Here is a 27,171-nt window from a genome sequence, read left to right as displayed (position 1 = left end):
GTGTGAGCTCCTGTTAATCCTGTGCGGGATGGAGTAAGCTCCGACTCTAGACTCTGTTGGAGACAAGAATGCGTAGATCCTGCTGCTCAGAGTGGCCCCAGGGCCGCAGTTGGGTGTCACGTGGGAGCTTATGAGACGCGCAGTGCCGCTCTTGGACCTCCTGCGCCCGAATCTGCCGCTTGCCAGGTTCTGTGAGCAGCCCGTGTGCACGAGCTGCAGAAGCTCTGCTGGGGGGAGCGGGCCTCCGTGGGTGCGGGCAGTGCTGACGCCTGTGGGAAGGGAGACTTGCTCGGGTGGGGCCAGGTGCAGCTGGGAGTGTAACTGCTGTCCTAGGGCCATCGAGCGTTTGTGTAGCTGCAGACAGGTTGTGGCACTGACTGGTGAGCTGGGCATTAAGAGCTCCCAGCTACTTGGGGGGAACTTCAGTGGGGAGCGGACTAGATGACCTACTGTGTGCCAGGCCCTGCTCTGGGCCTTGGGGTTACAGCAGCCAATAGAACCGATGGTGATAAATACTGTGGAGAAAGCAAAACAGAGTAAGGGGAGAGGGCTGTGCAGTTTTCTTTAGGGGATGCAGTGCACTGAGGTGACAGACACTGGGCAGAGGGGAGGCAGCGAGCCACCTGAGGTGGAGGAGGAGCGTCCATCGGGGAGCCAGGGGTGTTCCTGGAGTAGGGAGGAGGCCAGTGCCCGAGGCGGAAGGAAGGGCAGGAACGGGTGATGAGTTAGAGGGCAGGGTTAGAGCGAGGCTCAACCACCGGGCCCTGTGCTCCAGTGCGAGGACTTGGGCTTTACGCTGGCCGGAGGCAAACTGGGAAAGATCACTTCGATGACCCCAGTGACACCGAGTCACATGGTCATTGCGGGTGGGAATGCAGAGCTCTGCCTACCCCGAGAGCAGCGGCGCCCCTGGGCATTTATCCCGGAGACCGGAGGGCACGGGAAACCTGGGCTCGGAGCAGCTTTATACCTAAAAGCCAAACACTGGCCTCCGCTTCCATGTCCTGCAACAGGTGACTAGTGGCTCCTCTCAGAGCAAGAAGGAGTGAGCTCCCGGCACACGCCATCCCAAGACCCACGCGCTGTGATTCTGTTTGCCTATCGGTTTTGAAATGACAGTTTCAGGACTGGAGGCCAGATGGGTGGTGCCGGCTTAGGGATGGGGTGGGTGGGGGTGCGAGGGAGAGAGGCCGCTCCAGGCTCCTTGTGGAGTCTGGGCCTGGGGACAGGGAGTCGGCAGGAAGCTGCAGTGGGGGGTGAGGGGTGGGGGTGGGGGGCGTGTCAGATCCGGGATCTCTTTGGAGGAAGAGCTGTCGGCATTTGCAGGCGGAGTGTTTGAAATTTGAGATGTGATTATAAAATTGACCGTTTCAAAGTGTGCAGTTTAGTGGTTCGTGCTGTACTCACAGGGCTCTGTAGCCCTCGCCGCGATCACTTCCCTGTCCTGCCCAGTCCCCGCCACCGCTCATCTAGTTGGTCTCTGGGTTTGCCCTTCGGGACGTGGCTTATGCTGGGTTCACACAGCCCGGGCCTGTGTCCGCTCCCTCGCTTGGCTCCAGACGGAGCCTGAGCGGCCCTTTCAGTGCGCAGCCATTACTGGAGTCAGTCAGCCCACTGGTAAGAGGGCTTTCTTTCATGCCCTTTTCTGGGATGCAGACTGCAGACCAGAACTCTTACCCCTGCTTCCCCGGACCAAGCACCACTGGTGTGTTGTGTTGTTTTGTTTTGTAATCTTTATTGTTGGAGGTATAAATCTGTCCCTTTTTATTCCCCATTGAACCCCTCCAGCCGCCCCCCCCCGCCCCCCTCCCCAGGCCTTCACCGCCCCACTGTCTGTGTCCATGGGTGATGCCTATAGCCTGCTAGTTCTTTGGTTGATCATCTCCCACCCCCCACCCTCCCCCGCCTTCCCTCTGAGATCCGGCACTCTGTCCCCTGCTTCCATGTCTCTGGATCCACTCTGTTCATCAGTTTAGTTGGTTGATTAGATTCCACCTCTGAATGAGATCACGTGGCACTACTGTTACTTTGAAGTTGCGCATGAAACACAATTCCCAAATGGCCTGGGTGTCCATCCCTGGTGTGAAAACCTTCCTGACGCCCTCTGATTTTCTGGGGACGCTCTCCCACTGTTGTAGCGCTTGTGTGGGGAATCAGGAGCCCTGGAGCCCAGCTCTGCTGTGCGCGGGGTGGGAACACATGGGAGTGCTGCATCCGGTCGCCAGGCGCGACTTCCATTCCCCGGGGGCCCAGGCCTCCCCCGCCCCCTCTCCCCTGGACCTCCGTTTTCATGCTCCCCCGTCACAGTCTGACACTCAGAGTTTAGTGGGAGGGCGGGCTCCCCTCGTGGCATTGCGCTTGGCTGGCGGTTTCAGCCTGACTGTCCTGCTGCAGCCAGGGCTTGTGGCTGCCTCCTCCAGGTGTGCTTCTCGCAGCTGGCTCACTGCACAGTGGGAGGGGCTGAGGGAGGGCTGTGTGTATGTTGAAGGTGACGTTAAAATGACTGCTTCGCCTGAAATGGTTGCAGTCAGGACTGCTCCGGCCCTATTCATCCAGCACTCACCCTGTGCTTCCAGGTCCTGCCCAGAGCAAGTCGCCGCCATTTCCACCTCAGTTTCCATGCTTGTGGAATGTGTGGAATGAGTCAGTTTGATGTATCATTTCATCAACCTAATTAGTTTCATGGGGGAACAAAGTCCTTACAGTGTTTTGAACTTCAGGTTTATTTATTGGACAAAATTAGGGAGGGAAGCGGTCTTTTGAGCAGGGACCATAGAAGGTACAAGCGCTGAGCTTGATGCACGACCAATACAGGGATTACTTCCAGGGGCCAGTCCCTGGAGCTTTGGGAATGTTGACCCAGAATGGAGGTTGGAAAGTGGCTGAGGCCAAGTTGGAAGGGGCCTTGTTCCCGGCGGCGGAAGTCTCACCACGTCCTGTCTTTGGCGGTCAGTTTGCTTCACCGGCTCAGGTTCTGGCACATGGACCAGGGCACGCAGGTCCTAATGGAACAGGGCGGGCCTTGCGAGCCGTGCGGTATTGCTTATTGCTAACTATATTTTCTTGGTTTACCACACATGTGAGGAGAGAGACAGAGTTCTTGTGAAAACTCAGATTTGTGTCTGTCACTTCTAAGAAGATGGAGAGATGCCCACGGCCCGGCCCGCTGTCCATCAGGCTGGCGACAGGGCGAAGCCTGGGCTTTCCCTCCTTTCGGGCCTCTGCTGACTGCTGAGTTGTGCCCCTGGGCACCCTGCACGTCATTAACGACACGTGCTGCTGCTGTGAGTGCTGTCACGATAAGTGCAGGGAGCGTTGTGTGCGCCACAAACACTTTAATTTTGCAACCTGCGGGGACACTTCTTCCCTCGCCTGCGGCGGACTCAGCCGTTCAGCAGGGTGGGCTCTTCCTGAACGCCGGTGAGCCCAGTGTGTCCCCAGGCTGCACTCTGGCAGCCGTGCCAGCTGGTCAGGGCCAGCCATCCAGGACACCTGGCTCCCACCTCACGTTGCTGAGCCTGTTCCGTTCCCGCTGCGAAAGCTGGCTCAGTGAGCGGAGGGGCTTACCACGCATCACCACTGCCTACCTTTCGAGCTTGGAGGCGGAGGCTGGAACCACAGGATGAGGTTCTGCTAGATTCTGACTTGGCTGAATCCCCGGTTCATGAATTTCTATTCTGACCATCGTTTGATTGTGAGATCCACTTAGTCCAGTGTTTGTCCGCCTTGTTCTCTTACCAGCCCCTAAGGAATCGTTTCAGACCCCGTGTAGGCGACTGCCGCGTTGAGGGGCTACGCCCCAGACAGCCTGGAGTCTGGGCGTGTGAACTCAATTCACTTAAGGCCAGGGGCAGATTTTCACTTTGGAAATCACAGAGTAATGGAGGAGTTCGTTTGCTTTCTAAAATGCTTAAATTCATCAGTGTTCTTTTACTTTCTTGATGGCTACCTTAAGCTAGGAAAACCTAGTGTTAGGAACCCTAATCATCCCGTGTACGCTGGATGCTCAAGGCCACTCTGAGTGTGGGAATCCTAATCAGGGTGTTCAGGGCTCATTTCCTGTACGCAGGTGCAAAAGCAGGGACGCAGCAGTCTGTGCACGGTGCGGCTGCTCTCCTGTAACCCAGAAGACAGGTCACTGTTCGCAGGCGGCCTCCTTTGTCTGAGTTAGCCGACGGCGTGTTACTGACCGGCTGGGGTGCAGCTGCTTTCTATGGCTCCTATGTTGGCGGCTGCTTTGTGGGAGGACGTATTACTAACCAGCTGAGGCGAGGCTGTTTTGCTAGGATGGCTCCTGTGTTTGCTACTGTATTAGCAAGGACTTCTTTGTGTTTGCTACTGTGTTAGCAAGAACTGCTTTGTCTAATGGCTCCTTCGTAGCAATGGCTACTTGGGCTGCAATAAAGACTCTCTTATACGCCTACAATTTCTTATGTCTTCTTTGTCCGATACCCAGCGTCCAAGGAGGTCCAGCCCCTGGCACAGGGACTCAGACCCAACTGCTAGCAAAGGGGAGTAGGACGAAGGAGTGAGTGCTCCCACAATTAGTGCAGCCAGCAGGGCCAAGGAGAAACTTACTCTGACACTAAGCTGTTGTAAGAGAGACCGAATTGGTGGTTTAAAGGAGAGAGCACTTTAATTCTCACAGCGCTTTCTTCTTTCTTTTAAAAACAGGTATAATTTACATGTGGTAAAACGTACCCTTTTTAGTGTACAGCTCTGTGCAGTTTGACAAATGGATGAGCCATTAACTATGCCTGCAGTTGAGAACTGGAACAGTCCTGTCACCACGGGCATCCCCATGCCCAGGCCCCATGCCTTTTGGCTGTCACCTGCTGCTTGGGGCCTGGAAACTACCGATCGCTTTCCTTCCTGTAGTTTTGTCTCTTCCAAAGCATCATGTAAATGACTTACCCAGCGTAGCCTTGAACCCGGCACATCGAGATCCACCCTGTGTGTGTGAACGGTGTGCCCTTCTCACTGCCAAGCAGTACAGTGTTCCGCCGTCTTGCCAGAGAGTTTGTTTTTCTATCCGCCAGGTGAAGGACATTTGGGTTGCTTCTATCATAGAGCTTTTTTTTGTTTTTAAAAATATATTTTTATGGATTTTATAGAGAGTAAGGAAGAGAGAGAGAGAGAGAGAGAGAGAGAGAAACATCATTGATGAGAGAATCATTGATCAGCTGCCTCCTGCATGCCCCACACTGAGGATCGAGCCTGCAGCCCAGGCATGTGCCCTGACTGGGAATCGAACTGATGACCTCCTGGTTCATAGGTTGATGCCCAACCTCTGAGCCACGCCGGCCGGGCCTGTCATAGGGCTTTTGAAGTGGGTGGTTTGTGAGGACGGGGGTTGGGGGGGCCTCAGCTTCTCGTGCTCACTTAGGGCCCAGGCTCTTTTCCTCCCGTTGCTCTGCAGCCGCTTGAAGCTTTATCTGTGCAAGCAGCAGCTGGGAGGAGCCAAAAGGGGAGAGGCTCAGGGCTAGACAGCACCCCGCATACCACCTCCTTCCCTGCTTCATCCGGGGGAGCCGGGTCCGGGGTCTGTCTCTAGCCGCAGGGATTCACGCGTCCACGCAGGGGAAAATGGTGTCCTCTCGGATGACTAGCCTCTGCACTGTAGCTTATTGGTGCCAGTCCCGTTCTGGCATGAGCTGGGTGGGTGGGGGGTGGGAGGGGAACGGGACACGCGACACGCACTCTCCAGTCCCTGCGCCCTGGGCCTGGCTTCTCATTCAGGCCCTGGCTCTTCTCGCCTGGAACCCTGTCTGCCCTTGGTGGTCCCTGACTTCCCCTCGGGAGGGTCTGCCCACCTGCTTCCCTGCCACAGCACTGCACCTTTGGAGGCCATGCCTGCAGCACCTGCACCTGCACGGCTGCACCTGCACGGCCGCACCTGCACGGGGGCCACACCTGCACGGCAGCACCTGCACGGGGGCCACACCTGCACGGGCCCGCACCTGTACGGGCCGCACCTGCACGGGGCCGCGCCTGCATGGGGGCCACACCTGCATGGGCCGCACCTGCACAGCCGCACCTGCATGGGGGCCGCACCTGCACGGGGGGCCGCACCTGCATGGGGGCCGCACCTGCATGGGGGCCGCACCTGCACGGGGCCACACCTGCACGGGGGCCGCACCTGCACGGCCGCACCTGCATGGGGGCCGCACCTGCATGGGGGCCGCACCTGCATGGGGGCCGCATCTGCACGGGGCCACGCCTGCACGGGGGCCGCACCTGCACGGGGCCACACGGCGGGGCAGCCTGCTCCTCCAGGCGCATTGTTTGGAGCCTGAGGGCTGCGTTGGTCACAGTGTTTGTAGGTTAGCCGCCCTCCCCCCTGAAGTAACAGCATCTCCTCACACCCAGTAGTTTCCTGGTTTAGTCGTTTCTAGTTAGTGCCACGCATTGGTGACTGCACTCACATTCGTGTCTGGCCGTGCTCCGGGAGCGGCTTCTTCTGCTTCCTCTGTGTGCGCGCCCCTCCCCCCTCCCCGTCTCCATGGGCCTCCGTGAAGCCCCCTGGAGCCGTGGGGCAGGCACCTCGAGCCTGGGCTTCTGGGCCTGGCTTCGCACCCCCTCTCGTGGGCTGGGGAGTCTGAGGAGGAGGCCCATTTCTATCTCGCGGTTGGGGAGATAGAAACGATGAGCCGGTGTCTGTAATTTATAACCGGGACCAAGTGTCTCCGTGAGCTGGGGAAAGCCAGGTGCGTCAGGAGTTGCCCCGGAGCATGTGGATAAGGAAGCCCGGGCTGAGCCCTCCGCGCCTCCGGGCCCTGACCGCACTCTGCCGCCCCCCCCCCCCCCCCCCCGACTGTGTGGTTCCTTCCGAGGCACCATGAGTGCCGTCAGGGATGGAGGGGGGGGCGGCGGCAGGGACGGGGGCGGGAGCCTCAGGGACGGGCAGCAAGAGGTGGGCGCCGGTTCAGCACGGCTCACTCCTTCCCTTCCTTTTCTTTCAGAAAGAAGGAGCTCTCGGCCACCAAGAAGGACCGCGTGAACCATTGTCTGACCATCTGTGAGAGCATCGTGGGCCAGTCGCTCAGGTAGGTGCCCTCCACTTCCAGCGCAGAAGCGCTTCATGCGTTTCATCTGTAACTTCGTCTCTCAGCCTTTAAAGGGCCCCTCCCTGGACTTCTCCCAGACACCAATGAGCAGCACCTCCTCCTTTTTTTGTTGTTGTTAATCCTCTTCCGAGAATATTTTTGCATTTATTTTTTTAAGAGAGAGTGGAAGGGAGGGGGAGAGAGAGAGAGAGAGATTTATGTGAGAGAGACACATTGATTGATTGCCTTCCAGTGCCAGGGATCAAGCCTACAATCAGGTACGTGCCCTTGACCAGGAACCGAACCCTCGGTCCCCGGGTTGAGGCTCTGTCCACTGAGCCAAACTGGTCAGGGCTGCCCCCTTTTCATTCCCGGACTGTGTGAGCAGCATGTGTGTATTTAATTGGCACTCATTAGCTGTGATCATTTAAAAACCATCTTCTCTTTGATATTTTACATTATTTTAGTCATTGGAACAACACGTGCCTGTCCAGTGATCCGACCCTTGCCTCGCTCTCTTTGGCACTGGGCCGGCCAGGGGTGGCCCTCAGGGTGCAAGATTCCCAGCGGTGTGGGCTGCTCTTGTGTAATAACACGTAGCTTAACACACAGACACATGGTACAACTGTACAAAAATATGTTTTCTGTTTTTAGAAAAAATGTTATATTCTTATTCTATACGTTGTTTTTGTTGTTGTTGTTCATCCTCACTGAGGATGTTTTCCATTGATTTTTAGAGAGAGTGGAAGGGAGGGGGAGAGAAACACACACCGATGTAGGGAGACACATTGGCCGGTTGCTTCCTGCATGCCCCCAACTGGGTCTGAGATTGAGCCCGCAACCCAGCTACATGCTCTTTTTTTTTTAATTTTTATATTTTTATTGATGTCAGAGGAAGGGGGGGGTGGGGAGAGAGAGAGAGAGAGAGAGAGAGAGAGAGAGAGAGAGAGAAACATCAGTGACGAGAGAGAATCATTGATCGGCTGCCTCCTACACACCCCACACTGGGGATCGAACCTGCAACCTGGGCATGTGCCCTTGACTGGAATCAGACCTGGGACCCTTCAATCCGCAGGCTGATGCTCTAGCCACTGAGCCAAACCAGATAGGGCCAGGTACGTCTATTGACTGTGATTGACCCCACGACCCCTGACTGATGTTCCAACCGCTGAGCACACCTGCCAGGCGGGCCGTGCTGTCATGCTGTTTAAGGAGCGTGTTGAAGTCTGTACGCACTTCACTGGCCTTCACGGTGAACTTTCTGAGGGTCCTTTTCCTTTCCTCCGTTCCCTTTCCGCTTGCCTCCTCTTCAGCTGCGTTCCTGCTCCAGTTCCAGCAGCTCCTGGGAGTCAGCTCCCAGAAACCCCTGCAGGAGCCACGGTGCCATCCCCACCCACACCCGTGAGAGCTGTGTGCCAGCTCACCCACAGCCCTGGCGACATCGCAGCCTTTGCGCGGTGACATCACCAGGCCGTAGGCGTTTCCCAGCATTACAGTTTGAAGGGGCCGCTCATATATGCGGTTCGCTGTTGACCAAAGCTGTCGTTAGGCTTGGCACGTTCCTGTAAGAACATGATTCACTTGTCAAATTGGCAAACATTAAAAACTACTTAGGGTTTTGCCAGTGGTGATGCAATTGTCTTAAAAGGCAATTTGGCAGAATACAATGCTTTAAACTAGATCTGTGTTCCATTGGTTTCACTTCTGGTCTTAGCCTTAGGCAAGTGGGTAATGACATTGGTCTAGGGCAGTTTTTCCTCCCGTTAGAAAATTAAAGATAATCTCAGTGTTTGCCAGTAGGGGAGTTGAAAATTTAAGATGCATTTATAGAAAGGAATACTGGTTAACTTCATACAAGATGATTTACAGATATTTATGACCAGAAAAGATGCTAACAGTACTACAACTTCAGTAAGAAATTATGAAGGATTTTGCTCCTGGCTAAGATAAGTCAGTGGACAGGGTTTACCTTCCCGCCTAAAGCGATGGAAACAGATCAGGTGTTTGTAACAGTGGTTTTCGAGGCACTAGCATCAGAGCAGCAGTGCGGGAGCCCGGGACACAGGGGAGCCCGGCGACCCCCGGGTGACTGCCCGAGGGAGCCCAGGCACCGTCCTGCTTGCTGGGTCGAGGAGACGGATTTGAGGTGTAAAAGGGATCGTGATATGTTATCCATCGCATGTTGAATAGTATTTTTGATACATTGGGTGAAGTGAAATGTAGCGTGAAGGTAATTTTCCGCCTCTTTTTGATGTCTGCGGCGTCTGTTAGGAAGCCCGAGTCCCGCCAGGTCACCTGGTCTCTCTGTGGACAGCACTGCTCTGAGCAGCATGGATGCTGGCCTGCGCCCAGGGCTCCCTCTGCTCCCCTCTCCCAGGGCCTCCCTCCTCTGCTCCCCTCTCCCGGGGCCTCCCTCCTCTGCTCCCCTCTCCCGGGGCCTCCCTCCTCTGCTCCCCTCTCCCGGGGCCTCCCTCCTCTACTCCCCTCTCCCGGGGCCTCCCTCCTCTGCTCCCCTCTCCCGGGGCCTCCCTCCTCTGCTCCCCTCTCCCGGGGCCTCCCTCCTCTGCTCCCCTCTGTGTCCTGCTTCTATGGCTGACCATCGCTGAGGCCGCCCTTGGCTTTCTCCTGGGCTCTCTGATTGTCGGTGGGAATTGTGAGGGAGAGAGTGGGGGGACCCCATATCAGAGCATACCGGGTTGCGACCCTGACATGGCAGCCGACTTGTTGTGTGAGGCGCGGCACCATTGTTCAGGGCCGTCCTGTCGGCGTGCTGCGCTTCCAGTGCTGGGGCACCAGTTTCGTGCCCGCGGCCCGTCCCTGTATCTCTGTCTTGGCTGTGTTTAGCCTCCTGGATCTCGACAGCCTACACAGGCCCTTGGTTACACGTGTTAAAATCACTCACAAACATTGCGAGAGTTCAGTGTGTGTGAGTGCGGCAGGGCCGACAGCCTGACCGTGGACACGTGGCGTCTGGTGAAGTCCAGCTGGACTTTAGGACATACGGGAAGCAAGATGCAAAGGAGTGAAGAGCTAGAGCGGGGACTGACTCGGCGGCAGGAATGTGGCTCAGTGGGTTGAGGGCCGTCCTGTCCTCTGGAAGGTCACTGGTTCAGTCCCGGTCAGGCACACGCCTGGACTGAGGGTTCCATCCAGGTCGGGCACCTCTGCAAGCCGCGCATTGACCCATTGATGTTCCCATTGATGTTCCTCCCCCGCCCGCCCGCCCTTCCTCTCGCTTCCCTGAGCACGCTCCCCGGGCCGGGCCAGCGAGGATTACAGAGAAGAATGCTGCAAGTCAGAGCCGCCTGTGGCACAGAGCGGACGGCTGGCTGGGGTTCCAGTATTTCAAGCAGGGTCATTTGTGCGGTTTTGGTTTTTGTTAATCCTCACCTGAGGACATTTTTCCCATTGACCTTTACTTGGGGAGAGTGGAAGAGACAGGGAAAGACAGAGAGAAACATCGATGTGAGAGAAACACATCATTTGGTTGCCTCCTGCAGGAGCTCTGGCCAGGCCAGGGCTGGGGAGGAGCCTGCCACCGAGGTGTGTGCCCTTGACTGGGTTCACTTCCTTTGGGCCAAAGGCTGATGCTCTCTCCACTGAGCCAAACAGGCTAGCCAGGCTCAAGCAGTGTCTTTTTAAAAAATTGAGTTAAAACACACAAAAAGGAGAGTCTTTCAAAAACGTTTAAATTAAAACTTTAAAAAATGAGATTTGTCTTGCAAACACAACCTCTTTTTTTTGTAAATAAACTTTAAAATTTTAGAATAGTTTTAAATTCACGGAAGAATTACGGAGCTAGCACAGTTTCCAGTTCCCCATCGTAGCCTCTGGCGTCACTGTGGTCGTGTTTCCTAGTTAGGGTCCATGCAACAGACATCGACCTTCGTTTCGTGCTCCAGCGTCCCGGACAGGACACCAGACGCCACGTGACGTTTGATTGTCATGGCTTCTTAGGCTCTTGCTGCTGTGACATTCTCTCTCCTTGTTTCACTTAGAAATTCTCCCGAGTTTCAGAAACTGCTGGGCATCGCCATGGAGCTGTTCCTGCTGTGCAGCGACGACGCGGAGTCGGACGTGAGGATGGTGGCTGACGAGTGCCTCAACAAGGTCATCAAGGTGAGAAGCCCGAGGCCAGCATCGCCATGACACACAGAGCTGTGCAGCCGACACCTACGGAATGTATTAGCCCGGGTCACCCACTAAATTCATCACATAAATTTTAAAAAAGGGGCCCTGGGACGGCGTTCTCGGAGCTGGGCGTAGCCGGCGGCCTTTGGAGCGGCGCAGTCCCTCAGCGGTCGCACTGGCTGCACCACAGTGTGGGGGGCGGGTCTTGCCGCCTGCAGGAGTGTCTGCCCTCACTGCAGGGGGTGGGCGGGGCGGGTGCTGATGGTGACTCCTGGGTGCGCCTTTGGGGGCGCGGCCAGAGAGACCACGAGGCCCCTGGACTCCTCTGTGGTGTCTCCAGCTCCCGCCTTCGCCCCTCTCTCTGCCCTCCGGGGTCTGGGCGGGCAGTGCTGCTTGCAGGTCAGGCTGTGACGTGGCAGCAGGTTGGCTGGGCAGAGGGGTCGCAAGGACAGGAGGTCAGCAGAAGCGGAGGCCCTGGCTGACAGGGAGGTCAGGAGAGAGAAGGGGCGCCTGTCCTCCTCCGAGATCGCTTCCTGATGTGGAGTTTGTGGCCAAGGCCACAGAGCTAGAATCTGCTGTCGCCTTTCCGGTTTCCTGCTGCCACGGCCAGCGCCCTTCTCCCTAGTTCCTGATGCGCTGGGAACTGTCCTGTGCCTCCTCCGCCCGCCTCCCGGTCGGGTCCCCAACCCACCCGGTGGCTGTCCTTTAGCCACCTTGAGTGTGCGAGTGTCCAGACCGAGACACTTCCCCTGTGGCCTCACCGGCACCAGGAAGGGCTCCGACATGGTTCTCGACACTTTCCAAAGCCATTCCTCCTGTTGGCTCAGAGCGGGTGCCTCCGCTCCTTCTCCGCAGGGTCCTGGTCAGGGGCCTTGCAGGAAGATGGGGCACATTGCCCTCTTCCTTTACGTAGGAAAGTGCTCTGGGGACCCGATGAGCCTGGCCATGTGCTCTGTCCTCAAGTCACGTCCAGTCCCGTGTGAGGCGGCTTGGACAGAAGTGCAGACCCTGAGTCCCAGCCGGGTGCTCGCTGTTGGGGGCAGAGAGGCTTCCTGGAGGTGGTGGCTGGGGGCAAGCAGGAGGCTCGGGCCTCTTACACTGGCGCCGGCCTCTGGTGCCAGGAAACCTCACAGGCTCCCTCCTCGGTGAGCCGGCCTCGGTGTGTGCCGCCCAGAATGGGGCTGAGGTCAGTCCGAAGGCTGTGCTTACGTGGGGAGGAGGAGGGCTCTGGCAGGTGGCTGATGGGGTCAGAGGGGTGCTTATTCCCGGACGAGAAGCCTGTGCCGAGGGAGGCCTGCCTGGGAGCGGGGAAGGCCCTGCTGGGATTCCGGGAGCCAGCGCCCAGAGCGAGAGCGGGGCGTCTGGAAGGAGGCGGGCCCTGGAAGGGTGAGCAGGCCCTGGCTGGGAGGGGCCTGTGGCTCCCAGCTGGCTGTGGGCTCAGAGGGCCCCTGGGCCATAGGCTGGGCGCATCGGGACATCAAGGGAGGGCCAGACCTGGAGGAGGACGCGGGGTCTGCACCGGGAGCGGGTTCCACGGCAGAGCGAGGCTCTGACCTTGCAGGTGCACTGCCCACGGCTCCCTGACTGAGGCCTTGCTGACTAATGTGGGTCACCTGGCAGAGTGCACTTGAACGAAGACAGAACTTTCGAGGTTTTCTGCACTCGCTGCCTGTTCAGGGTTTCAGATAAGAGCTTTAGAATGAATTTGTTGAACCATCTACCCTTTCATTTTGATATTGTGTAGTACTTGATTGTGATAAAAGTTAAATTCTCTTCCATTTTCATTCAAGTGAGTCACCTGTGCATATATGTGCTTTTTCCTCAATGAATAGGTTCTTCGTTTAGTTGCTATTAGCGTTTGCCCGTGACTGAGGTGTAAGCGGCCTCAGCTTGCTCAGAGCTGCTGGCGGGCTGTCTGCCTGAGCTGAGCTCTGGTTGTGTTGCAGGCGCTGATGGATTCTAACCTCCCGAGGCTGCAGCTCGAGCTCTACAAGGAAATCAAGAAGGTGCGCCTTGTTCCGCCGCCAGCAGCGGCCGCCTCGCTGCCGTGAGCTGTTTCCGGGAAATGTCATCTTACATTTAATAAGTAAACATGTTAGAAGGGAGAGCTGTTTGCTGTAGTAGACATAATTTCACTTTTCTTCTGCTCTTTGTAGTTTATTAGATGAGTTGGGTATTTAAAATGGTAACTAAATTTTTATATTGTTATAATTAAATTCACTAGACCTTAAAATTTCTAAAGTAAATATTCAGATGACCTTTTCTCTAAAAATAGAAGTTAACAATGAAAAAATGCTTTTGTTATGTGAAGTCCTCTTGGTGACTAGTGTGTCCGTGACCCTACAATCTAACTCCGCTCATTAATCCACGCAGAACGGCGCTCCCCGGAGCCTGCGTGCTGCCCTGTGGAGGTTCGCCGAGCTGGCGCACCTGGTCCGGCCCCAGAAATGCAGGTACGTCCTATGCTCTGCGTCGTCATCGTCGTCATTGTTGCTGAGATTGCGGTGGAGGCCAGCTCCTGCGCATTCTTCACATCTCAGCTCACATGTCACTTCCTGAGGTCGTCCCCTGCGCTGTGTTGTGGTTGATGTTGTCCTGGTTTTTTCCTCATAGCACTTATGCTCCCAGAAATATTCCTGCACGCTCCATCCGTGAGCTTGTTCATTTCCACCTCCCCTCCCCCAAGGCCCGTAGGAGGCGGGCGCCCCGGACACCAGGGTCCTCCCCTGTCCTGTGCGGACAACAGTGTCCACGTGCGGCAGCTGCGGGAAAGGGACTTGGCAAGTGTTAGGAGGTCAAGTCCAACCCCATTGCTTACGGTAGGAGTTATGGACATATATGCCTGTGTCTAGGACATGGGTTACCAATGTGGGCACTCAACCGTGGGCGTTAAACTGCGAATAGTTTTGACTAATGAAACAGTTCTATCTTAAAAAACAAAAGAAGGACCACAGCTGTTCCCTCCACCTTGGTCTCCTTAACTGGCAAAACGTCCATAGACCCTCGGCTCCCCGAGAGGAACGCGGGAGTGGCCCCGACTCTCACTATGAATATGAAGCAACGATTGATTCCAGTGCGTTTGCGTTTAACGGAGATACAGCACTAAGGAAATTTCTCTTTATTTAACCTTTTGCTTTTACTGTTTTTATTTTGAAAAGCTTGTTATATTCTCCACCTAGCAACCAAAGCGACCTTAAAATATGATTGGATCAAGTTGTTCCCTCACGCGCACTCTCGGCTCATCCCCCGAGCCGTCCAGATAAATCCAGCTTCTTTCCAGGCCCAGGGAGAGCTGCCCCAGCGCCCCGTCGCCCAGACGCTCTCTGTTGACTCATTGGCCTGACGTTACTTATTCAAAAGTCAGATTTCTCTTCCTCTTGATGCTGGTTTGTTTTTTTCCCTTGGGACTCATAAAACAGTTATCTCCTTAGAAATGTGGGCCCAGGCTCCCTGAGGTAGTCCTGGGTGCAGACGGCGTGGTGCCTGGCCCTGCACTAGAGGGCGCTGCCGAGTTCCCCAAGGTTGGCAGGGTCCTGAGGTCCTGGCTTGTCCAGCCTGTGACTCCCGCGTCCGTCCGCAGGGCAGCTGCTTTCTCTAGAGCCAGGTCTTATCTCTGAGGCCTGCTTAGCTTGAGCACTGACCCTTTCTGTAATGCTTCTTTGCCAAGAAAGCTTCATTCTCATTCCTTAACCTTCATTTCCCTCATCGTCTGTCGTAATGTTTCTGTGAGCAGCATTCTCTTGATGCTTGAACAAGGCAGCCATACTGAAGAAGTGTGGCTTGAGCCCGGGGGGGGGGGGGGGGGGGCTCCAGGGCTGGTTGCCCGGGGAGGCGGGACTCTCCCCAGGCTGGGGAAGTGGGCAGTGCCGCCCCTCCCGTCGGAGCAGAGGCTTGGTTCAAGCTGTGCAGTAGCAGAGCTGTCTTAGGAGATTTTGTGTTTTTCAGGAAATTGAATCTTTTTGATAGAATTTATTGGTGTGACGCTGGTTAACAAAATTATACAGGTTTCAGGGGCACAATTCCACAACACATTGCCTGTACAGTGCACTGTGTGTCCACCCCAAGTCAAGTCTCCTTGTATCGCCACCTGTCCCCTTACCTTCCTCTACTCCTGAAGTGGTGTTTCTTATATTATCTCTTATTTTCTTTTTTTTTTTTTTTTTTTTTTTTTATTCTTTTTTTTTTTTAATTAAATCTTTATTGTTCAGATTATTACATTTGTTCCTTTTTTTCCCCCCCCCATAACTCCCCTCCTCCCAGTTCCCGCCCCACCCTCCGCCCTCACTCCCCACCCACTGTCCTCATCCATAGGTGCACGATTTTTGTCCAGTCTCTTCCCACATCTCCCACACCCCTTTCCCCCCCAAGAATAGTCAGTCCATTCCCTTTCTATGTCCCTGATTCTATTATAATCAACAGTTCATTCTGTTCATCAGATTATTTATTCACTTGATTCTTAGATTCACTTGTTGATAGATGCATATTTGTTGTTCATAATTTGTATCTTTACCTTTTTCTTCCTCTTCCTCTTCTTAAAGGATACCTTTCAGCATTTCATATAATCCTGGTTTGGTGGTGATGAACTCCTTTAGCTTTTCCTTATCTGTGAAGCTCTTTATCTGACCTTCAATTCTGAATGATAGCTTTGCTGGATAAAGTAATCTTGGTTGTAGGTTCTTGGTATTCATCACTTTGAATATTTCTTGCCACTCCCTTCTGGCCTGCAAAGTTTCTGTTGAGAAATCAGCTGACAGTCGTATGGGTATTCCCTTGTAGGTAACTGAGTTTCTTTCTCTTGCTGTTTTTAAGATTCTCTCTTTATCTTTTGCTCTTGGCATTTTAATTATGATGTGTCTTGGTGTGGTCCTCTTTGGATTCCTTTTGTTTGGGGTTCTCCGAGCTTCTTGGACCTGTAAGTCCATTTCTTTCACCAGGTGGGGGAAGTTTTCTGTCATTATTTCTTCAAATAGGTTTTCAATATCTTGCTCTCTCTCATCTTCTGGCACCCCTATAATTCTGATGTTGGTACGCTTGAAGCTGTCCCAGAGGCTCCTTACACTATCCTCGCATTTTTGGATTCTTTTTTCATTTTGCTTTTCCGGTTGGATGTTTTTTGCTTCCTCGCATTTCAAATCATTGACTTGATTCTTGCGCTCCTCTGGTCTGCTGTCGGGCATCTGTATAATATTCGTTATTTCAGTCTGTGTGTGCTTAATTTCTAGTTGGTTCCCCAATATAAGATCGAGGGTCTTATTAGTTTTCGTGTAGATCTCATTAAGTTTATCGGCAGCTTCTAAACAGTTCTTGAGAGACCTTAAAAGTGTGGTTCTGAACTCTATTTCTTCCATTGACAATTTTGTCCTGTTTCTTTGTCTCCGCATTTTGTTATGCTTCCTTGGTGCACCCCCTAGTGGTCTTTGTTCGAAGTCTTATAGATAAATCTTGATTGTTGTAGCTAATTCCAGGGAGGGTTTGACCTCCAGGCCAAGTGGCTATGAGAATCAGCTGTGTCAGCAGTGAGAGAACTTCTGTCCTCTAGGGAGGTGCTAATCTAGCCTTTGCCTGAGGCTATCCGGCAAATGCCTCTGTGCAGGGCTTGGGCGGGGCGGGTCGCACAGGATCAACAGGGTGGGCCAGAGAGAGCAGTTATGGCGGCTCTCAGTCCTGTCCCAAGGGGCTCTGCCTCTCTGAGTCCCAGCACCCGCTGCAAAGCTCGGAGAGAAAGCTGCACTCGCTCTGACCGAAGCCAGACAGTCCTGCTTCTCCCGTTTGAGTCTGGGTCCCTAAAGACTCGCCCGGATCTGGTGCTCAGAGTCTGCGACTCCCTCCCGATTGAAAACAACAACCGCGCCCTCCGCCGCCAGCCCGCTCTGCGCACTCCGCACCTCAGAATTTGACTTCAGCACTGCGCCTCCTCTGAGTGTCCGTATGCGTTTCTCTTTCCTCCTAGTTGTAGGACTTCCACTCAGCCAGCGTTCCTGTGGTTCTGGGTGATGTCCCTTCCGTTTTTTGGTTTCACTTTTGAAGTAGTTGTTCAAAGCAGCAAACTCCGGCGTTAACCTATGCCGCCATCTTGGTTCTCCCTATCTCTTATTTTCTAATTTAAAATATGAGTGTTGTAATAATTTATTATTTACTGCAAATAATTTTGAAAATTTGTTTTATTTATTTATTTTTTTAAATATATTTTATTGATTTTTTTACAGAGAGGAGAGGAGAGGGATAGAGAGTTAGAAACATCGATGAGAGATCGCTTCTCGGCCTTTTGGCTAAGATCAAGTGTAGAAACATCGATGAGAGAGAAACATCGATTCAGCTGCCTCCTGCACACTCCCTACTGGGGATGTGCCCGCAACCAAGGTACATGCCCTAAACCAGAATCGAACCCAGGACCCTTGAGTCCGTAGGCCGATGTTCTATCCACTGAGCCAAACCGGTCAGGGCTGAAAATTTATTTTATTTAAAAAAATGTTTTAAATTTACTTCAGAGGGGGAGGGAGAGGGCGAGAGAGAGAAACATCAGTGAGGAGAGAGAATCATGGATCGGCTGCCTCCTGCACGCCGCACACTGGGGATCCAGCCCACAACCCGGGCCTGTGCCCTGACCGGGAATCAAACCCTGGCCTTCTGGTTCATAGGCCGATGCTCTGCCCCTGAGCCACACAGCTGGGCTGCAAATCGTTTTTAACTGCTTTGGAGAGTCCTCTGGTTATGGGGGAGTGAAGGTTGAGCGTCTGCCAGCGTTTGAACTTCATGTGCAGTTCGCCCTCCTGTCCTTTTAGCTGAGGTTTGTCCCCTCTCCATTGAGGACTGTTTTGCTATAAAAACTGGTTGTTCTCCCACAGGCACTAAACTAGTTGTTGTGTCTTACTAAAGTGGACCTGGTAGAGTGACCCAGCTTCCTTTCTCACATGCAGGCCTTACTTGGTGAACCTCCTGCCTTGCCTGACGCGAACAAGCAAGAGACCTGAGGAGTCTGTTCAGGAGACCTTGGCTGCAGCTATACCCAAAATTATGGCTTCGCTCGGCAATTTTGCAAATGACAATGAGATTAAGGTATGAGTCTTATACACCTGCGAATGAGTCTGTGGGGAGTTGGGGCTTTGGGACAGTCATTTGAAAGTACTTAAGTTCTGTTGTGCTTATAATTTATTTATTTTTTAGTTTTTATTTATTGGTTTTAGAGAGGGAGAGAGAGAGCGCGCGCGCCATACATTTGTGTCTCCACCCATTTGTGGCTCCACCCATTTTGCATTCATTGGTTGATCCTCGAATGTGCCCTGACTGGGGATGGAACTCGCAACCTTGGTGTATTGGGATGACACTTCAACCAGTGAACTACCCAGCCAGGGCGTGTCGTGCCCATAATTTCCATTAGAATCTTCCGAGGCACACGAAGAGCTTCTTCCTACTTCCTGCCTTTTGCTGTTCTTGTGGGTGAAGAGTTGGCGGGGCTGGTGTATCCACGTGTGTGTAGAAGGCGCTGCTCCCGAGCAGATGGGCCTGGGGTGCTGGGTGGGCTCCCCACGCTGTCCGGGAAGCTCGTCTGGGTTATGCCGAGGTCCAGCGACATCCAGCTCCCTGACTTCTTAGCACAGAGTGAGCATGTGCTGCACAGTCTGCTGGGGTCTGACCCCCGCAGGTCCAGGGGTCCCCAAAGGTGTGGACGGAGTCGGCGATGAAGGAATGACACGGAAACAGCGTTCAGTTGATCAGCAGCCTAGCCAGGATCTCTAGCCAAGTTCTGGTCAGGATCTCCAGCGAAGTTCTGGTTAGGATCTCCAGCCAGGTTCTGTGTCCATGTTCTCTTGCTAGGTTCTCCAGGTTCTCCAGCCAGGTTCTGTAGCCATGTTCCCTCGCTAGGTTCTCCAGCCAGGTTCTGTCCAGGTTCTCCAGCCAGGTTCAGTCACCAGGTTCTAGTCAGGTTCTCTTGCCATGTTCTATCCAAGTTCTGTAGCCAGGTTCTGTCTTTAGGTTCTTCAACCAGGTTCTGTCTCTAGGTTCTGTCTCTAGGTTCTGTGGCCAGTTTCTGTCCAGGATCTTTTGCCATGTTCTCTCCAGCAAAGTTCTTCTGTCTCTAGGTTCTGTGTAGGTTCTGTGTCTAGGTTCTGTGTCTAGGTTCTGTGGCCAGTTTCTGTCCAGGATCTTTTGCCATGTTCTCTCCAGCGAAGTTCTTCTGTCTCTAGGTTCTGTGTAGGTTCTGTGTGTAGGTTCTGTGTCTAGGTTCTGTGTCCTGTTGCCTTGTTACATCTGTATTTATACTAGTTGATTCCAATCCTATCAATCTCTATTCCAAAGGTTAGGGCGTTTCTTATCTCCATTCCAGGGAGTAAAGATTATGTAGCTTAAGCATGATTGTTCGTAGTTAAAGGGATTAATTACCCGCCTGGCACTTAGTTGAGGGGTTTTATTCCCTCCCTAACTTCAGGGGAAAATCCCTACCTGGGGAAACAACCTTTCTCAGAGAGGTGACCTTGGTTAAAACACATAGTGCCAAGAAGGTGAGCAAACATATTAAGAACAGTATGCCATATACGCCAGGTCCCTTGAAGCAGCAAGGCTGGACCGGCCCCCGGCAACAGTCCAGTCTGCTTGTCCGAGCTCCAGGCCCAAGGGCGCCTCTTAGTGACCGTCGCAGGCGGCACGTGTACGAGCCGTCTCTTGGGCCCGACGTGGCTGTAGCTGGCTACGCTCTTTTCTCTTTGGCCTTGTGATTTGTCGATTTTTTTTTTTTTTTACCGCATTTATGTTACAGGTGTCAGTCTTGACCCCGTCCTCAAATACTGTGGGTACAGCTTCTCCAGAGCTAGGGCTTCCACCTCCAGGTGTCTGCTGGCCCTCGGCGGCAGGAACTAGACGGTCCCTGTGTCGCGCTGCTCTGGGGTTCCCCGAATTGGGTGCTTCTGTTCAGCCCGGGAGAGTCTCGGGTGGTTGATGACAGCTCTGCGAGGATTTGGAGCGAATTAGGTTTATGAAAGGCACAGTAAGCCTCATGGGCCGTCCTCTTCTCTGCATGGGTGCTCGTGGCCACAGGTTCTGCTGAAGGCTTTCATCACGAACCTGAAGTCCAGCTCCCCGACCACGCGGCGGACGGCGGCGGCCTGCGTGGTGAGCATCTGCCAGCACTCCCGGAGGACGCAGTACTTCTACAGCTGGCTGCTCAGCGTGCTCCTAGGTGAGACGCCGGCCTGGCGGCGTCCCCGGGGTGGTGGGTCTCCTCTGCTAGTGACAGACCTTTGAGATCAGGCCATCCCTCGGCCTGTGGGCAGCCCCTGGGGCCCTGCTGACTGGGCGGTGGGAGCTCGGTCGGGGCTTCGAGCCTGCTGGGGGTCGGGTGAGGGGCGGGAAAGGCTGCTCCCCGGCAGCTGCGCAGGCGCCCCAGGCCCGCCAGCCGGGCAGGGCACAGGTTGTGTGCCACCCACCGCCTTCCCGGGCCCACCCTTGTGCAGCCAGGCTTCCCAGCCGCCGGGGTAGCCCTGAGTGCAGGGCGTCCCCACGGCCTGAAGCTGCGCCTCCGGCCCAGTTCTCTGCGCGGTGTGGCTGCCCACGGCCTCTCCTGCACACGTGGAACTGAAAGCACCAGCCAATGCAGGCGGCACGTGGGCATTTGTATGCAAGGACGCCCGACGCCCACATACGGCAGACTCAGTGTGAAGGCCTTGCTTGCTCAGCCCAGGTGCTGAGTCTCCCTGTGAAGCCCCCCTGGATCTCGCCCCGGGATGCGATGCACACGTGTGCTTTCATGGCGACGTCTGTGCCTTTGCTGTCCGCCCTGCCAGCTCAGAGAGGGCTCTGCTGGGGACTCTGCACCCACAGAGGCCAGAGTCCCAGCAGGAGCCAGATGCAGAGCTGTGCTGCCTTCTAGGGTTGCTGGTTCCCATCGAGGGTGAGCACCCGTCGCTGCTGGTCCTGGGAGCGCTGCTCACACTGCGGTACTTGGTGCCCTTGCTGCAGCAGCAGGTCCAGGACACCAGCCTGAAAGGCAGCTTTGGGGTGACACGAAAGGAAATGGACGTCTCCCCCTCGACAGAGCAGCTGGTGCAGGTAGGAGCCCTGGTTCACTCTGGTGCAGACACAGCCATGACTGTCACCCAGTGAGTCGGCTCACGGGGAAGGGGAGCGGCACAGCCGAGGTTCAGAGCACAGGCTCCGGAGCCGGACCCCTGGTTCAGGTCCGAGGTCACGGCCCCCAGCCCTGTGACCTCAGAGGGAAATGCAGGTTGCCTCTCCCAAGGTTACAGCGTGGCACATGGGCTTTCCTAGCCCAGCCTGGCACAGAGCACCGGGACCCTGTTCCTAAACCAGGCCATGAAACGTGTTTATCTGTTCTGTAAACATTTATCCAGCTCCCTCGGTCCTGTTTGTACACATGGTAAGACGTGTACTTTTTAAAATTCGGTTTTTGACTGAACTTTAGGCAAAGCACATGATTTAAATAGTGACACATTGTGAACCCTAGTAATATGAAGCAGTGATGTCGCTGACAGCGTTCGGGAGGGCAGGCGAGGTGGGGGCAGTGGGCTGCTGAGTCCTCCTTTAACGAGGTAGTTTGTTCAGTGGCGGTAGACTCCCTCGTGCAGGGGCGCACGCCTTCTCTGACGGGCCAGCTGCCCCCTGACGGCCGCAGCACGGAGGCAGCTGCAGATGCCGCAGACACGGCGTGTCCACGAAGGCCGCATGCGGAGAGGTGGCGGGCGGGTTGCCTGTGGACTGCAGTTTGCAGACCTGCGACCCAGAGTGATGGAGGGCCCCCCAGAAGAACCAGAGCCAGCGGTTCAGTGTCACTGCCTCTGGAGCCTTTTAGCTTGTGCCCTCTGGTGCTTCTGTCTTTTTTGGACGTATGTTTTACTGTTAGGATGTTAAAGGGCAGGCTGCCCACTCGGCAAATAAAAAGACTGCCAGTTAATTTTGAACTTTAGATAAATTGCTGCCGGGGTCCAACCCCAGCAGGTCCAGGGGTCCCCAAAGGTGTGGACGGAGTCGGCGAAGAAGGAATGTCACGGAGACAGCGTTCAGTTGATCAGCAGCCTAGCCAGGATCTCCAGCCCGGATCTCCAGAGAGGTTCTGCTTCGGATCTCCAGCGAGGTTCTGTAGCCATGTTCCCTCGCTAGGTTCTCCAGCCAGGTTCTGTCCAGGCTCTCCAGTCAGGTTCAGTGTCCAGGTTCCAGTCAGGTTCTCCTGCCAATCTCTGTAGTCAGGTTCAGTCCAGGATCCCTTGCCATGTTCTCCCGCTAGGCTCTGTCTCTAGGCTCCGAGGCCAGTCCCGGTCCAGGATCCTCTGGCATGCTCTGGCCAGCGAAGTTCTTCTGTCTCTAGGCTCCGTGTAGGTTCTGTCTTCTGAATTCTGTCTCCTGAGTTCTGTGTTCTGAGTTCTGAGTGTTTCTGTCTTGTTACAACTGTTTTTATACCAGTTGATTCAATCCTATCAATCTCTATTACAAAGGTTAGGGCGTTTCTTATCTCCATTCCAGGGAGAAAAGATTATGTAGTTTAAGGATGATTGTTCGTAGTTAAAGGGATTAATTACCCGCCTGGCACTTAGTTGAGGGGTTTTATTCCCTCCCTAACTTCAGGGGAAAATCCCTACCTGGGGATTCAACCTTTCTCGGAGAGGTGACCTTGGTTAAAACACAGAGCCAAGAAGGTGAGCAAACATATCAAGAGCCGTATGCCATACATGCCAGGTCCCTTGAAACAACAAGGATGGACCGGCTCCCGGCAAATTGCGAATAATTGTGTGGTGTAAGTCTGCCTGAAATCACACAACCATACTACAAAGTTACTAGTTTATCTGAAATTCAGACTTAACTGGGTGCTCTGTATTTTATTTAGCAACTCTAATGAAGAATACATCATGTTCATGGAACGTGATAGGTCGTGTGAGAAGCACTGAGAAAAGTTGTCTTGAGGCCTTTACAAGCTCTGTCAGCTTTTTCTGGGGGGCTCTCCTGACCGAGGTCCTTGCTTAGGGAGGGTGTCAGTCCTCCTCGCTGCCCCTGGAGCGTGCTCTCCATCCCTGGCCAGCCCGCGAGGCGGACACCTTCGTCTGCTCCTGGGCACGGGCTCCGCTCCCCTTAGGGAATTGGTGACAAGTCCCGTGGGGATTCAGAGGCCACCTGGCAGCCGCTGAGCGCACTGGTGGACGTGACAGAGTTTTTGGGGCGGAAATGAAGGCCCCCGTCTCCAGCATAAGCCGTCAGACAGGAAGGGACACCAGGGCCGTGGGAACACCGTGACAGCCGCCCGTCTTCGCCTCCAGGTTTACGAGCTGACGTTGCATTACGCCCAGCACCCGGACCACAATGTGGTGACCGGGGCGCTGGAGCTCCTGCAGCAGCTGCTCCGGACCCCGCCCCCCGAGCTGCTGCGCGCCCTGACCACGCCGGGCGGCCTGGCGCAGCTCAGCGCGCCCCGCCAGGAGCCCGGCAGCCGCAGCCGCAGCGGGAGCATCGTGGAGCTGATAGGTGAGTGCTCACCCCACTGTTGGGTCTGGGCCAGGGCAGCGATGCCTCAGCTCCTCACCAGACTGTCAACAAGGTGCGGGTGCCCTCTGCACCGGGAACTGGTGTGTGGGAAGGGGAGGGGCAAGATGGGGTCGCCCTGTCTGCGCGGCTGCCTCCAGGTGGCGTCTCGTCTGTCTTAGAGTGAACATGGCGCGGAGAGGTTTCCAGGGCCTGTCATCTGTCACTTTGCCGGAGATGGGTCTTGGGTCCGCAGGGCTTTGTTCCTGCTGCCCTCTGGGTCTCTATTTGCTGTCCTCACCGACTTTAGAAAAGCTCTCCTCGCCTGCCCGTCTCTGCTCCCACTGTGCTTGCTCTGGGGGGCCCTGAGCCACCCGGTGCTGCTGCCCCTGCCCCCCGCCCCCTGGTGTTCCTGCAGCAGTGGCCCTGCCTGACATGGAGACGCCCTTAGGAGCTGGGGTAGACCGGAGCCTTGGGTTGCACCTGGGGGCTTCCCTCTCTCCCGGCCTCTCCTCGGCCTTGTGGTGTGCGGTCCGTGTAGTGCATTGCGTGTGCGTGCACATGCGTGTGCCGGGAGCAGAGGATGATCATGTGCCTGTTCCCTGTCCTTGTACTGGAGAGCCTTTTCTCTACGGAATGCACGCCTTACAAATAATCGCCAAAATACTCATTTCTAATGGTGGTTCCTAACGAAAATTTATACTTGCTTATTAGTTGACCAGATAATCTGAGATTTCTGATGGTTTTAATTTGGCTTTTTACATGTAGTGTATATGCACTCTTGACATTTTAGGCCTGAACTGTATGTATATTTGCATGGTAATGTAATGTTCATGTCAAAATTACAGCGGCTCACTGCCTTTTGGAAATACGTTCTTATATTCTCTGGCTTTACAGTTGAATCATGCTTTTTGAAAATACTTGAATTCCTTCTGAATTTCAACAGCTCGCTGCCTTCTTTCATCTGTCCTTCTTTTGTGATTTACAGCCGGAGGGGGTTCTTCATGCAGCCCTGTCCTTTCCAGAAAACAAAAAGGTGATTATTTCAGAAATCAGTCTGGGCCTTGCTGATTGTCTCTGTTCCGACGCCTTGCCTGTGGGTGCATGCTGCTGGGTCGGGCCTGGCAGGTGCTGCTTCCACACTGCCACGGTCAGAATTGCTGTCGTCAACTTGCCGGCTTTGGGTCAGGGCTGGGCAGGCTTTCTGTAAAGGCCCGGGTTCCCGTTTCAGCCCTGGTGCCTTCCTGTGTCCTCTGCCGCCTGCCTGTGGCGCCCTGAGCTAAGGGTGCGGCCGCCTTTCAGTCAGACTCATTCCTGAGCAGGCGGCCTGCTTTGCCTGCTGCTGCGTGCAGCGCAGCGCGTTATGTTTACTAAGGTGACCTGTCTTCCCAGTCGGTTTTGTTATTAGTCAGAAATAACCATTGGCTAATTAGTTAATTGGGGCCTGGAGTATTCCAGCCATATTTGGCGTTGCACAGGCCAAAGTGTTCTGATACAATTAATTATTTTTATTAGATCAAAGTGTTTCTAATAAAATCTGACAGTTTGGATACATACTATCACTTTGCAACAGCGTTTATTTTCTTTTCCAGTCTAGATTTCTATAGCAAGCAATTGCTGCCATTTTTTATTTGAAATCTTAAAAGACTAATTCTTTTTTTTAATTGAGGTATAATTGGCATACAGCATACTAATTGTTTTGTGTCATGAGTTTTGTGTGTATTTGAGAGCCCGATGCTAATGTTACTGGCAGTTGAATGCCGTCTTTGCAGGAATAATGTGTAGCCGTGGCTAAGTTAAAACATTTCCGAGATGGACTCGGAAGCTCTGAGTGGCCGTCGCAGTGTGGGCCACTGCATGGACTCGGAGATTTTGGTGACCTAAGATGGTTCACAGCCGCGGCTGCTAGGGGAGTGGGTCGGTCTCTCTCCTGGAGTCGGAGGGCCCGGGCCGCGGGTGTTCCTGTGATGCTGCGCTGGGCTCAGCCGCGCGCCAGCGACGTTGGGCAGGCCGAGGCCACGCGAGGAGCGGCTTGTTTTAGAAGAGCCTCGGGCAGGTCCTCAGGTTCTTGTTTGCTTTTCCAGCGTTTTCTGTTTTGGTTGTTTTTTCCGTCAGAGCTGTAGTTTCTAACTTCTTTGTTGCAGGCTAAGAATTCTCTTTTCAAATGACACCTGCCGGCAGATAGGAGAGACGGCGGCAGGTTTGTTTTGGATGTAGGGTCAGGTGCGGCTGGGGTGTGTGGCCTGGCAGGGCCCTGGCTCCCCTTGGGGAGGCTCCTGGGGACAGACTGCTTGCTTCAGCACCTGAGCACGGGGCCCAGGCCTTTCTCCAGGCCCACCGCCTGGCCTGGGATAAAGCACCTCATATGCAGGAGGCCCGCCGCTCGCTGGTCCGTGTCACCTCCATGTGGGGTCTCCTTTGTTGTTTTCTGCTTTGCCTTAATGTCACATTAGTGTAAATTTGGGAAGTTGTCGCACCTGTGACCTGTTCTTTAAAGAGCAGTGAAATTAGAAGTTGCCAATAATTGTTTTGTTACTGCCATTTAATGACACTTATATGTAATATAACCATAAGATTTAATGAGTCCAGTTAAGTCACATTCAAACATTCCTTTTCTTTTTATGTGAATATAGCCTGGAAACTATAAACTGTAAAATGTATTTTTTGAACTTTGCAAAAGATGAAATATTATTTCAACCTCCCAGATGGTACAGTGCTTGAGTTATGATTAACCTTAGAATCTAGCAAATTAAAAGATAGTAAAAGTGGCCTTTAGGAGTAGACGTTTTATGTGTAAATTCTGATACGCCATTGGAGATGCGACAGGAATAATAGAAGGGCTGATAGAAGTAGTTCTCGCCATAACTTGCCGTCTTTAGGTTAAATAGTAATGGAAGTCATGTGATCCTAACGGTCACATGTGCCAGTAAGTATTTGTAGTTGTTCAAGCGCGGTGCAGCACCGTCTGAGAGCCATGCTTTCCAGGGTTTTCCGTGTGGACGTGCTGATGGTCTTAGTGCCCCCCACGAATCTGTGCTGTGCTCAGCGCTCCGGGCAGAGCGCCCTTACACATAGTGACAGGCCGCACAGGGTGCGCTGCCTGCGCTGCGGAGTCCTCCTTCCCAGCTCAAGGCGCTGCCTCTCTCCTAGGGAAGGTGCTCCTGGGGGAAGCGGCGGCCTTGGAGGAGGACTCCGAGTCCCGGTCGGAGGGCAGCAGCCCGGCCTTCGCAGGTAGCTCTTGGGGTGACGGGGTGGCGTGGGGGCCACTCCCTCCTGCCCCTGCCCTCCTCCCCACCTCACCACCCCCTGCTCCGAGGCAGTGGTGGAGCACTCAGGCCTTTCGTAGGTCCCTTTGGAACGTGCGTGTCTCTTGTTGTTTCCCTCGGTGTCGCAGCTTTACTACTGGGTCCACGTTCCTGAGCGCCAGTTTCTGAGGAGGGTGGTGGGGAACAGTGAACCGCATGGGTTGTGAGGGGAAAGGGATTAAAAATCGTCTACAGATGATTTAAGAAGAATTCTAGCCAAAACCGGC

At 54.3% G+C, this 27,171-nt stretch overlaps 1 protein-coding gene across 4 annotated transcripts in view; it reads left to right on the top strand.

The window, feature by feature from the left end:
- HTT (huntingtin) overlaps nucleotides 1-27,171 on the top strand; it is a 102,862-nt gene that overhangs the window by 7,123 nt on the left and 68,568 nt on the right. Inside the window, exons 2-11 of one of the 4 annotated variants that reach the window (XM_059676805.1) lie at nucleotides 6,963-7,046; nucleotides 11,045-11,165; nucleotides 13,124-13,183; nucleotides 13,551-13,630; nucleotides 18,095-18,233; nucleotides 20,211-20,352; nucleotides 21,043-21,221; nucleotides 23,438-23,642; nucleotides 24,628-24,675; nucleotides 26,790-26,870. In XM_059676805.1, coding sequence (XP_059532788.1) covers nucleotides 6,963-7,046; nucleotides 11,045-11,165; nucleotides 13,124-13,183; nucleotides 13,551-13,630; nucleotides 18,095-18,233; nucleotides 20,211-20,352; nucleotides 21,043-21,221; nucleotides 23,438-23,642; nucleotides 24,628-24,675; nucleotides 26,790-26,870 — 1,139 coding nt within the window. The remainder of the gene's footprint in view (nucleotides 1-6,962; nucleotides 7,047-11,044; nucleotides 11,166-13,123; nucleotides 13,184-13,550; nucleotides 13,631-18,094; nucleotides 18,234-20,210; nucleotides 20,353-21,042; nucleotides 21,222-23,437; nucleotides 23,643-24,627; nucleotides 24,676-26,789; nucleotides 26,871-27,171) is intronic. The other 3 variants (XM_059676815.1, XM_059676823.1, XM_059676833.1) reach the window with 3 other exon arrangements.

This window comes from Myotis daubentonii, chromosome 1 (genome assembly GCF_963259705.1).
Source record: "Myotis daubentonii chromosome 1, mMyoDau2.1, whole genome shotgun sequence".
NCBI classification, from domain to species: Eukaryota; Metazoa; Chordata; class Mammalia; order Chiroptera; family Vespertilionidae; genus Myotis; species Myotis daubentonii.
This window is presented reverse-complemented; position numbering and strand designations above follow the sequence as displayed.